The sequence below is a fragment of the Oncorhynchus kisutch genome, linkage group LG8 (assembly GCF_002021735.2).
Source record: "Oncorhynchus kisutch isolate 150728-3 linkage group LG8, Okis_V2, whole genome shotgun sequence".
In the NCBI taxonomy this organism is placed as follows: Eukaryota; Metazoa; Chordata; class Actinopteri; order Salmoniformes; family Salmonidae; genus Oncorhynchus; species Oncorhynchus kisutch.
Genome location: NC_034181.2, coordinates 51,184,118 through 51,199,719, shown reverse-complemented (window position 1 = coordinate 51,199,719; position 15,602 = coordinate 51,184,118). Strand labels below are relative to the sequence as shown.

Below are 15,602 nucleotides of genomic sequence, written 5' to 3'. Positions count from 1 at the left end.
TGTGTTACTGTTATATCTGTGTGACCAGTCCATGTTTTCTGTCACGCAGGGGGAGACCAAGGTGCTGAAGCTGAAGAACCTGAGGCCAAAGGACTTTGCAAACTACACGTGCGAGGTGACTGTTCGCAACGTGTGTGACATCCCTGAGAGCTCTGTCACCTTTCGGCTCACCAATGCCACCAGTAAGCGACACATCGTCCTCCCTTTCACTATTCTATACCCCTCTTTCATAATTTTATTTTAGTATGTTTTTAATTGAAGAGAAGACGGTAAAGACACAAAGGTTTGTCACAGGGTTCAAATCTGTGTGGTTAGGAAGAGCATACAGTACCAGTAAAAAGTTTGGACACACCTACTCATTCAAGGGTTTTTGTTTATTTTTATTATTTTCTACATTGTAGAATCATACCACTAGGTAGCCTAGTGGTTAGAGCGTTGGACTAGTAACCGGAAGGTTGCAAGTTCAAACCCCCGAGCTGACAAGGTATAAATCTGTCATTCTGCCCCTGAACAGGCAGTTAACCCACTGTTCCTAGGCCGTCATTGAAAATACGAATTTGTTCTTAACTGACTTGCCTAGTAAAATAAAGGTTAAAAAAAAAAATCTTCAAAATTGCCACCCTTTACCTTGGTGACAGCTTTTAACACTCTTGGCATTCTCTCAACCAGCTTCTTGAGGTAGTCACCTGGAATGTATTTCAATTAACAGGTCTGCATTGTTAAAAGTGAATTTGTGGAATGTATTTCCTTCTTAATGCGTTTGAGACAATCAGTTGTGGTGTGACAAGGAAGTGGTGGTATACAGAAGATAGTCTTACTTGGTAAAAGTCCATATTGTGGTAAGAACAGCTACTATAAGCAAAGAGAAATGCCCAGTACATCATTAATTTAAGACATGATGGTCAGTCAATGTGGAAAATTCAAGTTTCTTCAAGTACAGTCACAAAAAACACCAAGCACTATGATGAAACTGACTCTCATGAGGACTGCCACAAGAAAGGAAGACCCAGAGGTACCTCTGCTGCAGAGAATAAGTTCATTAGAGTTACCAGCCTCAGAAATTGCAGTCCAAATAAATGCTTCACAGACTTCAATTAACAGACACATCTAAACATCAACTGTTCAGAGGACTGTGTGAATCAGGCTTTCATGGTCAAATTGCTGCAAAGAAAACACTACTAAAGGACACCCATAAGAAGAAGAGACTTGATTGGGACAAGAAACACGAGTAATAGACATTAGACCGATGGAAATCTCTCTTTGGTCTGATGAGTCCAAATTTGAGATGTTTGGTTCCAACCTCTGTGTCTTTGTGAGACGTAGAGTAGGTGAACGGATGATCTCCACATGTGGTTCCCACTGTGAAGCATGGAGGAGGAGATGTGATGGTGTGGGGTTGCTTTGCTGGTGACACTGCCAGTGATTTCTTTAAAATTCAAGGCACACATAACCAGCATGGCTACCACAGAATTCTGCAGCAATATGCCATCCCATCTGGTTTGCGCTTAGTTTTTCAACAGGACAATGACCCAACACACCTCCAGGCTGTGTAAGGGCTATTTGGCCAAGAAGGAGAGTGATGGAGTGTTGTACCAGATGACCTGGCCTCCACAATCACCCAACCTCAACCCAATTGAGATGGTTTGGGATGAGTTGGACCACAGAGTGAAGGAAAAGCAGCCAACAAGTGCTCAGCATATGTGGGAACTCCTTCAAGATGGTTGGAAAAGCATTCCTCATGAAAGCAAAGGGTTTCTACTTTGAAGAATCTTAAATATGAAATATATTTTGATTTGTTTAACACTTTTTTGGTTACTACATGATTCCATATGTATGTGTTATTTCATGGTTTTGATGTCTTCATTTCTATTCTACAAAGTAGAAAATAGTACAAATAAAGAAAAACCCTTGAATGAGTTGGTGTTCTAAAACTTTTGACTGGTACTGTATGTGTTGAAGGGGGTGGTCTTTACCACTAGACCACCCCAGGCAACACCTCTCTCTCCTTTAATCTCCCTTTTCTGTGTGAATCCATCCCTCACTCTCTTATTCCTCGTCTTGCTCTGTCTCACTAAACCATGCTCTGCTTTTCCCCCTTCCTCTCTTTCAAATCAAATACAATTGTATTTGTCACATGCGCCAAATTCAACAGGTGTTGACCTTACCATGAAATGCTTACTTACAAGCCCTTAATTAACCAACAATGCAGTTCATATTCAGACACTCCATCTCATCCTCCCTCTCTCCCACTTTCCCCCTCCTGATATCTCATCTCTCGCTCACCCTCTCCAGTTCTCTCCAACTGCCTCTCTTTGAGGATTGCACTCCATCTCTTCTCCTCCTCTCAACTCACTCCGTCTCCCCTTCCTTTTCCCTCAATGTCCATACCCCTCACTGTCTCTCTCTTTATTTTCTCTCCTCCTCGTTGACATACATCTCTCACTCCCTTGCTCCTCTCCTCTGTGTGTTACACTGTCTATCCGTCTTGTTATTCCCTTGCTGGGAGACACATCTCTGGCCCTCACTTCTAATTCACCTGTCATAGAACTCTTTTATCTCTCTTCACTCCGGCCCGTCTCCACGGCGATGTCATGTTACCACCGGCAAAGACGTTGCCGTTGACAACGCTGTCAGTTAGACTGCAGCCTCCCTCCGAAGGCCGCTTGCTCGGCAAACGAGAGCCAGAATCCTATCTTCTTTTTCATTCCCTTTCTTTTCTGTTTTTGCCGCATTTCAAATGTCATCAGACGAACCACCCCTTCCAAGAGCTGACCTATTCGTCTGTTTTAATGCAGCCTATATTTTTCTTTCTTTACAAGAATTGAAAGGCCATGATTGATGATAAGATAATACAGCTAATGTTCGAGTTAAATTAAAGGGTTCAAAGGATGCTCATTTGCATAATTCATTTAAGAGTCAATTCAGAAGAAACAACATGGGGTGGATGAGGTTAGCACTAGTCACGAGGCTAAATGTTTGGGAATCAATGTTTATTCCGGTCATTAGTGGTAACAAAAAAAGCAGGCGACGCGGCCAGAAAACATTTTGTAACACCTAATAAAGGGGAAAGTACCAGAGAGATGAGCTCTCCATTAACAGACAATGTTGTTTTTGTGGTATTCTCGCCATCTTACTTTCCTTTGTGGCTGTGAACCCTTGTTTTGGGGGGGGGCTGTGAACCCTTTGTCAAATTAGTGGGCTGAACATGTATACAGCTTCAAACTGCGAACATATTGTTCTTTACGTGTGGGATTCACTGAAGTAAGATGCACAGATTTTCCCCCCCCCCATCCCATAAGAGGCTGTGTGGCAAGCTTGCGCGCTCTCTCTGACTGAGGAGAATTGTGAAAGGAGAGTAGGACACACAGGACTCAATACTTCTGTACCCTTGAGGATACCCACTCTGAAAAACAGACAAAACAAACTCGCTTCCCTTAGTCCACAGCCAAGGCGAAAGCAAAAGAACAACAACACAAATTGGAATTTGGATCTGGTTTTAAGAGAGAGGCATAAAGCCGGATAAAGATGCAGAGGGACAAGAGGAATCAATCACATATTTTTTTGTTTTGTTTTTTGGCTTTTTATTTTATTTATTTGCTGTTGGACATGCAATTGAAGCAAGGAATACAAATGGCCCATATTTCATCTTCCAAGCTCTGATGCAGGTTGGCACAAAGCAACCAATGAGAGCACTTGAATAAAATAAGCAAAACTCTTCAAGTTAGATGCACCTTTTTATTTTGATAAAAACCTTGTTTTTATACTACAGTGCCAGCAGAAAGTATTCACACCCCTTTACTTTTTCCTTCTTTTTTTGTTACAGCCTGAATTTAAAATGGTTTACATTGAGATTGCGTGTCACAGATCTATGCACAATACCCCATGATGTCAAAGTGGAATTTTGTTTGAAGAAAATGTTTGAAATAAGCATTGAAGCCCTTTGTAATGACAAGCCTAAATAAGTTCATTCTCATTCTGTTGTTCAATACTAGTGGTTGAATGATTACCCAATCTCTGTACCTCACACATACAATTATCTGTAAGGTCCTTCAATCGAATAGTGAATTTCAACCACAGATTCAACCACAAAGACCAGGGAGGTTTTCAATGCCTCGCAAAGAAGGACACAGATTTGGTAGATGTGTAAAAATGACACTTGAATCATGGTGAAATTATTAATTACACTTTGGATTGTGTATGAATAAACCCAGTCACTACAAAGATACAGGCATCTTTCCTAACTCAGTTGCCAGAGAGGATAGAAACTGCTCAGGGATTTATGTGAGGCCAATGGTGATTTTAAAACAGTTTGAGTTGAATGATTGCGTTATGAGAACAAGCCTAAATGGAAGAGAAAGATGAACAAAGCCTGTACAGAATTAAAATATTCCAAAGCATGCATCCTGTCTGCAACACAGCACTTACAGTACCAGTCATAAGTTTGGACAGACCTACTCATTGCAGGGTTTTTGTAAACTATATACTATTTTAGAATAATAGTGAAGAGATAAAAACTATGAAATAACACATATGGAATTATGTAGTAACCAAAAACATGTTAACCAAATCAAAATATATTTAAGATTCTTCAAAGTAGCCATCCTTTGCCTTGATGACAGCTTTGCACACTCTTGTCATTCTCTCAACCAGCTTCATGAGGTAGTCAACTGGAATGCATGTTAAAAGTTTGTGTGGACTTTCTTTCCTTCTTAATGCGTTTTAGCCAATCAGTTGTGTTGTGAAAAGGTAGGGGTGGGATACAGAAGATAGTCCTATTTGGTAAACAGCCAAGTCCATATTATGGCAAGAAGAGCTCAAATAAGCAAAGAGAAAAGACAGGAAAAGGAAGACCCAGAGTTACCTCAGATTGCAGCCCAAATAAATTATTCACAGAGTTCAAGGAACAGACATATCTCAACATTAACTGTTCAGAGGAGACTGTGTGAATCAGGCTTTCATGGTTGAATTACTGCAAAGAAACCACTTTTAAAGGACACCAATAAGAAAAAGAGACTTGCTTGGGCCAATGGACATTAGACCGGTGCAAATCTGTCTTTGGTCTGATGGGTCCAAATTTGAGATGTTTGGTTCTAACCGACTTGCCTTTGTGAGACGTAGAGTAGGTTAATGGATGATCTCTGCATGTGTGGTTCCCACCGTGAAACATAGAGGGGGAGGTGTATGAGTGCTTTGCTGGTGAAACTGTCAGTGATTTATTTAGAATTCAAGACGCGCTTAACCAGCATGGCTATCACAGTCTTCTGCAGCGATACACCATCCATCTGGTTTGCTCTTAGCAGGACTATCATTTGTTTTTTCAACAGGACAATGACCCAGCACACATCGAGGCTGTGTAAGGGCTATTTGACCAAGAAGGAGAGTGATGGAGTGCTACATCAGATGATCTGGCCTCCACAATCACCCGACCTCAACCCAATTGAGATGGTTTGGGATGAGTTGGACCACAGAGTGAAGGAAAGTAAAGCAGCCAGCAAGTACTCAGCATATGTGGGAACTCCTTCAAGACTGTTTCGAAAAATATTCCTCAGTGTGCAAAGCTGTCAAGGCAAAGGGTGGCTACTTTGAAGAATCTCAAATATAAAATATATTTTGATTTGTTTAACATTTATTTTTGTTAGTACATGATTCCATATGTGTTAGTTTTGATGTCTTCACTATTATTCTACAATGTTGAAAATGGTAAAAATAAAGGAAGACCCTTGAATGAGTAGGTGTGTCCAAACTTTTGACTAGTACTGTAAGTAATACTGCAAAAAATGTGGCAAAGAAATGAACTTGTTGTCCTAAATACAAATTGTTATGTTTGGGGCAAATCCAACACAACATGTCACTGAGTACCACTCTTAATATTTTCAAGCATGGTGGTGGCTGCATCATGTTATAGGTACTGTATGCTTGTCAACGGCAAGGACTAGGGAGTGTTTTTGGATAAAAATAAACGGAATAAAGCTATAGGCACAGAGGAACTTGGTTCAGTCTGCTTCCCAACAGACACTGGAGGACAAATTCCACCTTTCAGCAGGACTAAAACCTAGAACACAAGGTCAAATCTACACTGTCATTTAATGTTCCTGGGTGGCCTAGTTACAGTTTTGAGTTACACTGGCTTGAAAATCTATGGCAAAACTTGAAAATGGCTGTTTAGCAGTGATCAACAAACAACTTGACAGAGATTGAATAATTTTTTTAACAGTAATGGGCAAATATTTTACAATCCAGGTGTGCAAAGCTCTTCGACTCAGAGCTGTAAACCCCGCCGAAGGCACTTCTACAAAGTATTGACAGGGGTGTGAATACTTATGTAAATGAGATTTCAGAATTTAATTTTCAATACATTAGCAAAGATTCCTAAAAACATGTTTTCACTTTCATTATGGGTTATTATGTGTGGATGGGTGAGTTTTTAATTTAATTTAATATATTTTGAATTACGGCTGTAAACACAATAAAATGTGGAATCAGTCAAGGGGTTTGAATACTTTCTGAAGGCACTGTTTATATGTACCTGAAAAATAATCCTTGTTCCATTTATTCAAGTTATTTTGACTTGTGAATTTACACAAAGGTTAGTACACTCGAGGTTGCGAACGACATTTGCCGTCATTCATTGTACACGTTCCTTTTGTATTCACTGTCAAACACTTCCTGTATTCCACTCAATGGCTTTGCCTCAGGCACTTCTTCCTTCTGAAGGTCAAAGGCAGCACAAAGAAAATGTACGCCACTTAAGGAAGGATTATCATAATTACATCAGCTCTGTATTATTCTCCACGTCACTAAGGAGCCTGCTTTTTATTCACGTGACCCTGGCACTTCTAATGGCAATGGTTATAATAAGGTCACAAGGTCACCTGTACGTCGCTGACTTTTACAATAGATCAATGATGAACTGTTTCATATGCCAAATACTTTTATTCATAAGCCTTGGCATGGAGAACTGAAGTCACATCAGCATTTTGGATGTTGTCTGCCAATGGCATCTCTGATAGCACTCACTAAAGTCAATGTTAGGTTGTAATCAAGTTGAGTGAAGGTCGTGGCTCTCTCCATAAGCTTAGGGAAGCCAACTATTCTGGTGTCTGCCATGTCATCTCTGATATCACTGGGGCGGCAGGATAGCCTAGTGGTTAGAGCGTTGGACTAGTAACCAGTAGGTTGCAAGTTCAAACCCCCGAGTTGACAAGGTACACATCTGTCGTTCTGCCGCTGAACAGGCACTGTTCTTAGGCCGTCATTGAAAATAAGAATGTGTTCTTAACTGACTTGCCTGGTTAAATAAAGGTTTAAAAAAAGTCAAGGTTAGGTTGGAATTAGGTTGTACGGAAGTTTTAGTTTGGAATCCCATTGAATGGAAGTTGTGGCTTTCTACACAGTTTGGACACTCATCAGTATCTCACAAGTCATTCAACCAGAGGTCTCTTCACAGTCCCCAGGTCCAGAACAGAGGCTGGGAAACACACCGTGTTCAATAGGAACTTTCTGCCACCCCAGGTAATTCAAGCTAGCAATAAAACCAGATCATTTTTACAAATAAAAGAACACCATGTGGCACGATGGGGACTTTAAAGAGACACACAGCCATTTGTATGCACTTTGTGTTGTATTTTGCATTGTATTATTTATGTGATACATGGTTGGGATTCGACTGTGTTATGGGGTTGGCTATCTTAAGATGAATGCACTAGCTATGGGTTACTCTGGATGGGAGCATCTGCTGAATGGCTAAATGTAAATGTATATCATGCATTTTATTTGCTATGTTGTATCCTGTTTGGACCCCAGGAAGAGTAGCCGCTGCCTCGGCAGCAGCTAATTGGGGATCCTAATAAATACAAAAATATACAAGCTTAAAAGAGCCAAGTACTCTGGTGACTGCCATGGCATCTCTGATGGCACTAAAGTCAAGGTAGGTTGGAATTGTATTGAATGACGGTTGTAGGTTGGAATCATGTTGAATGGAAGTTGTCTATCTCCACAAGCTAATACACTACAAGTATTCTACTCAACTCTCAGTTATGTCTCTGAAATGTGAAAGATGGCGGAGATGCATAGGTTTAGGTTGAGAGAAAGAGAAGAAGAGCGAGAGAAAGGGTGAAGCCAGAGTGAATGAAACAGTTGAGGCCAGGTGAGTAAGAAACAAGAGAATGGAAGAGCAAGATCGAGAGAGACATTAAGCAAACATGGCATGAAACTAATGAGGAAGAGTAGAAAAAACGAGTTAAAAAGAAAACAGATTTCTGGGAAGAAAAAGAGTCTTACCAATTAATTTAGCTTAACTGGTGCAATGGGAGCCAATGCAATAGTCCCAAAAATATAAATCTCGGCAACCTGAGCAACTACATAATACCATTTTGACTCATATTCCTAACAATCGGAGTGATGTTGAATCAGAAAAAAAGGTGTCTTCTTTTCAATACTCTCCCTCCAGGGAAATTGTTCAAGACGGGCTTCAAAATTTGACGTCTATCCATGTCCTGAGGACATCAGGAAATTACTTCAGAACCATCCACTAGGGGCAACAGTGCGCGCTATTACCCTCAAGTAGGCTTGTGTTTTCAGGTAAAATGTTAAGTTGAGGCACTCATTCCAAATGGTTAAGGTTTAGGATAGGGTTAAAACTTACCTTAAACATTCGGAATGAGTGCCTAAACTTAACCCTGAACTTCGAAATTAGAATTTTGGAGAAATGGAACTATACAGTGCCGCTGGAGCAAACAAAAACACGTTTGAAGCAACTTTGAAATTTGATATTTGGAGAACGTGGATGAACGTATAATTCTATAGTGAGAATATGAGAGCTTGTTGCACGCACACGCACACACACACACACACACACACACTTTTGCTCTCCCATCCAATCCATCCATGCCAGCCTAGAACTACACGGGGGGGGGGGGGGGGGGGGGGGAGTAGGTAGGAAGGAGAGGAACAATTACACCACACACAGGCTGGTTTAGCGCCCGAGACTCCAGCTGACAGGATGCATTGGGACCCAGTGGTGTGTAAGAGCAAGGGGGGATTCTCTGCTGTTTTAGGTTTCGTAGTTTCCCTCAATCAAGGGTACTCTATTGGTGGATCAGTATGATACAGGATGATGCCTCCTCAATGTCCAACATAATCACCAAGGACTTGACATGGACCAACCACTCATGTCAAGAGGGTGCAACAGCATCTCTACTTTCTAAGGTGGCTGAAGAAATGTGGCATGCCACCCCAGGTCCTCTCCAAATACTACTGCTGCACCATCGAGAGCGTTGCATCATGGCCTCGTACTGGAATTGCTCCGTTCACGACCAGCGGGTGGTGAAGACGCCGCAGTACATCACTGGGACCTTGCTCCCAACTATACAGAACATCTACTTGAATGCGGCACAAATCGACACAAATTCCCTCAAAATGTATGGGATTGCAAAATTGAATGCTTGTAACTGAAAGAGTCACCCTACCTTGATACTTAATAAAACCAAAATATATACGGTCATTAAAACCTTTCTAGGGCAGGGTTTCCATACATACATACCCGAACCAGAAGCCATGGATTACAGGCAACATCCTCACTGAGATAAAGGGTAGAGCTGACATTTTCAAGGAGCGGGACTCTAAGCCGGAAGATTATAAGAAATCCCTCCGATGAACCATCAAACAGGCAAAGTGTCAATACAGGACTAAGATTGAATCGTACTACACTGGCTCCAACGTTTTGTCGGCTGTGGCAGGGCTTGCAAACTATTACATATTACAAAGGGAAGCACAGCCGAGAGCTGCCCAGAGACATGAGCCTACCAGACGAGCTAAATAACAACAAAGTTAGAAACAACACCATAAATATTCACTTACCTTTGGTGATCTTCATCAGAAGGCACCCCCACGAATTCCAGTTCGGCAATAAATGACTGATTTGTTCCATAAAGTTCCATAATTTATGTCCAAATAGCCACTTGTTGTTAGCATGTTCAGCCCAGTAATCCATCTTCGTGAGGCGCAGGCACTTCATCCAGACAAAAACTCGAAAAGTTCCTTTACAGTCCTTTAGAAACATGTCAAACGATGTATGGAATCAATATTTTGGATGTTTTTAACATAAAACACCAATAATGTTCCAACCGGAGAATTCATTTGTCTGAAGAAAAGCACTGGAACGAGAGGTAACTCTGTCGGGAGCGCGCGTCATGAGACAAAGGCACTCTGCCAGACCACTGAGGTCTCATGAGCCCCTCCTTCATAGTAGAATTCTCATTCAAGTTTCTAAAGACGGTTGACATCTAGTGGAAGCCGCTGGAAGTGCAACTTTATCCATATCGCAATGTGTATTCGGTAGGCCAAGCTTTGAAAAACTACAAACCTCAGATGTCCCACTTCCTGGTTGGATTTTTCTCAGGTTTTCGCCTGCCATATGAGTTCTGTTATACTCATCTGTTCAGAGTCAAGACCGCTCGGGGGACAAGAGGTCGCGACGAAGAACAGAAAAACGCAAGTCCAATTCAATGACTGTAATTTTGTCAAATCGTCATCATAATAAGAGTTCAAAATGTCCAGTATTTCTGTGTTTATATGTTATAAGAACATTTAGATTCTTTAGATATTCACAATGGTGAAAAAATTCATGCGGAGTACAAATATACTAACCCAAATACAGTGGGGAACAATGAGAGCCTTCTATGCTTTCAGAGAAGCCTAAGGATTTCTAAAATAATAATAATAATATTTTCAATGGCGTTCTGATTTAATCTCTTACATTTTTTGTTAGAAATGTAAGAATATTTTAAAATAATACACAACGCAGAGGACTAGAGGTCAATAGGGAATTAACAATCGATGGAAATAGTGTTTTTTCTGTAATAGGGAATTAATGATCAATGGGTCAGAGACATGGGAGGAATTTCTCTATATATGCAGCCTGAAACAGGATTCTTGTAATCTGGCCTTTGGACCAACTTTACTGCAAGGAATTCTAATTGGTCAACCACAGGCCAGGGTTGGGGGTTATAAATTACATTTGGGCCTTTGTTCTGTGGAGAGAATCACTGAGGACAGGGGAGAATGAATCTCCCTCTCAGCATAACATCTATGATTTGTCTTCTGAATAAACCTATTTATCTCCCCCTGATTTGCTTTGGGGTCTGTGTTATTAAAGAGTAACATCAACTGCTAACAGACGGGAAAAGGTTAACACTGAAGGTAAAACATATCCAATCAGAATTTTTCTTTAGTGGTATCTGGGCAGATAAATCTAGCTAGCTAAGTCAGACATTGGCTAGGCCAGCAGAAGCTTGATAGAAGGCATCTGCCATTCAACTGTAATAGGGGAGAATTTTGGAGTGAGAGTGGAATCAACCAATCACATTGACTTGTAATTGCCAAGCTATCGAAGGCCAACAGGTCATTGCAACAGCGAGCACGGTCTAGCTAGCAAGCTTTTATTTTAGGCCTGTTTGCAGCGGCTGCAGCAGGTGTTATCGAAGATAGGGTTTTGCTAATTTGTTAGCTTGTCCCTTTTCAAGAATAACTTTTCACAAGAATTTACGTTTCATCATCATCTGGTGAGTGGAACTGTGTTTTTTATTGCAGCTTTTTTTATTTTATTTTTTATTTCACCTTTATTTAACCAGGTAGGCTAGTTGAGAACAAGTTCTCATTTGCAACTGCGACCTGGCCAAGATAAAGCATAGCAGTGTGAGCAGACAACAAAGAGTTACACATGGAGTAAACAATTAACAAGTCAATAACACAGTAGAAACCAAAGGGGGAGTCTATATACAATGTGTGCAAAAGGCATGAGGAGGTAGGCAAATAATTAAAATTTTGCAGATTAACACTGGAGTGATGAATGATCAGATGGTCATGTACAGGTAGAGATATTGGTGTGCAAAAGAGCAGAAAAGTAAATAAATAAAAACAGTATGGGGATGAGGTAGGTGAGAAAGGGTGGGCTATTTACCAATAGACTATGTACAGCTGCAGCGATCGGTTAGCCGCTCAGATAGCTGATGTTTGAAGTTGGTGAGGGAGATAAAAGTCTCCAACTTCAGCGATTTTTGCAATTCGAAAGGCGGCCAAATGAGGTGTTGGCTTTAGGGATGATCAGTGAGATACACCTGCTGGAGCGCGTGCTACGGATGGGTGTTGCCATCGTGACCAGTGAGCTGAGATAAGGCGGAGCTTTACCTAGCATGGACTTGTAGATGACCTGGAGCCAGTGGGTCTGGCGACGAATATGTAGCGAGGGCCAGCCGACTAGAGCATACAAGTCGCAGTGGTGGGTGGTATAAGGTGCTTTAGTGACGAAACGGATGGCACTGTGATAGACTGCATCCAGTTTGCTGAGTAGAGTGTTGGAAGCCATTTTGTAGATGACATCGCCAAAGTCGAGGATCGGTAGGATAGTCCGTTTTACTAGGGTAAGCTTGGCGGGGTCGATGAAGACGGCTGCACAGTACTGTCTTTTATCGATGGCGGTTATGATATCGTTGAGTACCTTGAGTGTGGCTGAGGTGCACCCGGCTCGGAAACCAGATTGCACAGCGGAGAAGGTGCGGTGGGATTCGAGATGGTCAGTGACCTGTTTGTTGACTTGGCTTTCGAAGACCTTAGATAGGCAGGGCAGGATGGATATAGGTCTGTAACAGTTTGTGTCCAGGGTGTCTCCCCCTTTGAAGAGGGGGATGACTGCGGCAGCTTTCCAATCCTTGGGGATCTCAGACGATATGAAAGAGAGGTTGAACAGGCTGGTAATAGGGGTTGCGACAATGGTGGCAGATAGTTTCAGAAATAGAGGGTCCAGATTGTCAAGCCCAGCTGATTTGTACGGGTCCAGGTTTTGCAGCTTGCATGCTGTTGTTGGAAAACTCTTTGAAAATAAGTTGCGTGTGAAACATTTTTGGTTATTTTGTGTGATAAATGTGAATTATTTTTTCGCAATGGGAAGTAATAGTTGTAAATTTAGATTGGGAAATGCTTAGTTGTGTTTTTGTATTATTATTGGGACCTACCGGCTTATTATTTCAGAGTGAATGGACTGGTGTCTCTCCATCGGCCCTATGCAGTGGTGTAGTGGTTCCTGGACAAGTGGGTCCAGTGTGAAGAAAAGGTGTCCTGTATAAAAAAAATTATCTTCAGATTTTCACTCTCAAAATCACCCTTTTAAAAAATATATAAAAACACAAAAATGTGATGTTCTAAGTCCACAACAATGCTAAAACCACATCATGCTCTGAAACAACCCCAACGTAAGGTTTGAGCCTGTTGTAGTGTACCACGGCACAATAAGGTCCATTACACTGTACTACTTCATGCAGCACCTCTGACAGTTTCTTTGCAGTTTTGAAAGGACCCTTGAATTTATTTCTCACTTTTGGTGACATCCCCTTTTTCCTCTGGTAGTCCCTAAGCCACACAATTATTTTCCTCATACCTCTGGGGTGTCACATTTAGATCAAAGTATTGCTTTTGTTTACCTGTGTCTTTCACCAGGTGATTTCCCTTTACAGCTTCCGTTACAGTGCTTAGATACCCTTGCACCTTTTGCACATACTGAGAAACATACTTTTTCCCTTCATATTCTTGTGTTTCCATAAACACATCAACTGATAAAGTAATTTCAGTACTGACCAGCACCCTGTATGATGTAAACCCCGTGGAGGATTGAACACTACTTATTTATGCCATCATCACATATGGCAGTATCTCATCCCAATTTTGTTGATTGTCATCAACAAAAAGTGACAGCATGTTGATCAGAGTTATGTTCATTCTTTCCACTAAACCATCTGATTGTGGGTTGTACAGAGTGATTCTTGTTTTGTTCTTTTGTAAAAGATTGCACATCTCTCTAAAAAGAGGAGATTCAAAATGTTGCCCTTGGTCGCTATGGATAGAGCTAGGAACGCCTAGCTTCAACACAAATTCCACACAAAGTTTCTTGGCCACTGTTACTGCTTCCTGATTGGGTAAGGCTTATGTCTCTGACCACCTAGTATAGTAATCCGACACTACCATAATATGTTTGGTACCTCGTCCTGTCTCTCTAAATGGACCAATTAAGTCTACAGCTCTCCTCTCAAAAGCGCGGCCAGTGATAGAACTTGTCATGGGCGCTCTGAGGACTGGACCCTGTAACTTGCATGCAGCACACGCCACACAGCCCTGACACCAATGCTTTATGGCTCTCTGCCAGCCTGGCCAATAAAATCTTGCTCTGATTTTACTGGTGAGTTTCTCATCTCCTAATTGGTCTCCTGTTCTATCATTGTGGATAAAGGTAAGTATCTCATGTACGAGCTCATCTGGTACAACCCCTCTCCAGATGGTGTCATCCGTCTCATAGTTTTGACCTGTCAAGGCAAAACAGCCCATTCTTCACATGTAATGCCCCCTACTCTTGTTTGAAATGCCTGAACTTTGGCTCTGATTGCAACTCCATAGGGAGCTCTACTCTATCCTCTTTTTTCAATGTCTTTAACTGGGAGACCACTGGGTCTCTATCCTGAGCTTCCAAAAGGAAAATGGCATTTGTGGGGACTGCCTGGCTTGTTTGAACTCCAAATACAGGCTCAATCGAGACATCCTGAGGCTTGTTTACGATAGCTCTCAGATTGACAGTGGCCTCCTGTGAGTCGGCTGTGTCTACACTCTCTGTTTGTGTGTGTCGGTGTGACACACCATCTGCGTTACTGTGCAGTCTCCCTGGCCTGTGGACAATATCATACTCAAACTGATTCAGTGTCTCTAACCATCTAACTGTCCCTCAGGTTGTTTGAAGTTACTCAGCCACCTCAGTGAGCTGTGATCAGTTCTCAGTTCTCTACCACAGCAAGAAGCTCTTTCTTGGTAGTTGAAAAATTCCTCTCCTGTTTTGACAGTGCCTGGCAGTGACTGGCATATGCTACTACTCTCTCTCTCTACCCTCGTGTTTCTGGGAGAGGACCGCCCCTATGCCTGTTTCACATGCGTCAGTATCCATTATGAAATCTAGATTTGGGTCTGGGAAAGCAAGTATGGGGGATGTGGTAAGCATGGTCTTCAATTCATTAAAGGCTACTTCACTCGTTGAGTTCCACTCAAACAATTACCCCTTATCTATCAATCTGTACAAACGCTCATCCATAGCTGCAAAATCTGGTATGAACCTTGTGTAGAATGACGCCAGGCCTAAAAATGTTCTTGCCTCTGTCAGTGACTTGGGACTAGGCCATGACCTGACTGTCTGTTTTGATGGGGTCAGTGGACCCTCCCTCAGCCGAGATGATGTGTCCCCAGGTATCTCAACTGTGACCTTAACAAATGGAGCTTAGATGGCTTCACCTGAAGTCGTGCCTGCTCCAATCTGCTGAAAACCTTGTCTAAACGCTTCACATGCTCTTGGACTGTACGGCCATATACATATATGATGTCTGGTAAGTTCACCAAACATGTTGTCCACTGTAAATCAGCCAAAACCAGGTCCATGAGACGCTGGAAGCTGCTTGGAGCGTTTGTCAACCCAAACCCCATGACCTGGAATTCGAAAGCCCTCACTTTGTCACAAAAGCAGTTTATCCACTGGCTAAGTCTAAAGTAAACAAAACACTGGGCAGTGGATAAGA

General features: G+C 41.8%; 1 protein-coding gene across 1 annotated transcript in view; it reads left to right on the top strand.

Annotated features, from left to right (window-relative positions):
• The window catches only part of LOC109895575 (MAM domain-containing glycosylphosphatidylinositol anchor protein 1), a 410,076-nt gene that overhangs the window by 217,769 nt on the left and 176,705 nt on the right, over positions 1-15,602 (top strand). The window contains exon 6 of the mRNA XM_031830541.1: positions 50-182. Coding sequence (XP_031686401.1) covers positions 50-182 — 133 coding nt within the window. The remainder of the gene's footprint in view (positions 1-49; positions 183-15,602) is intronic.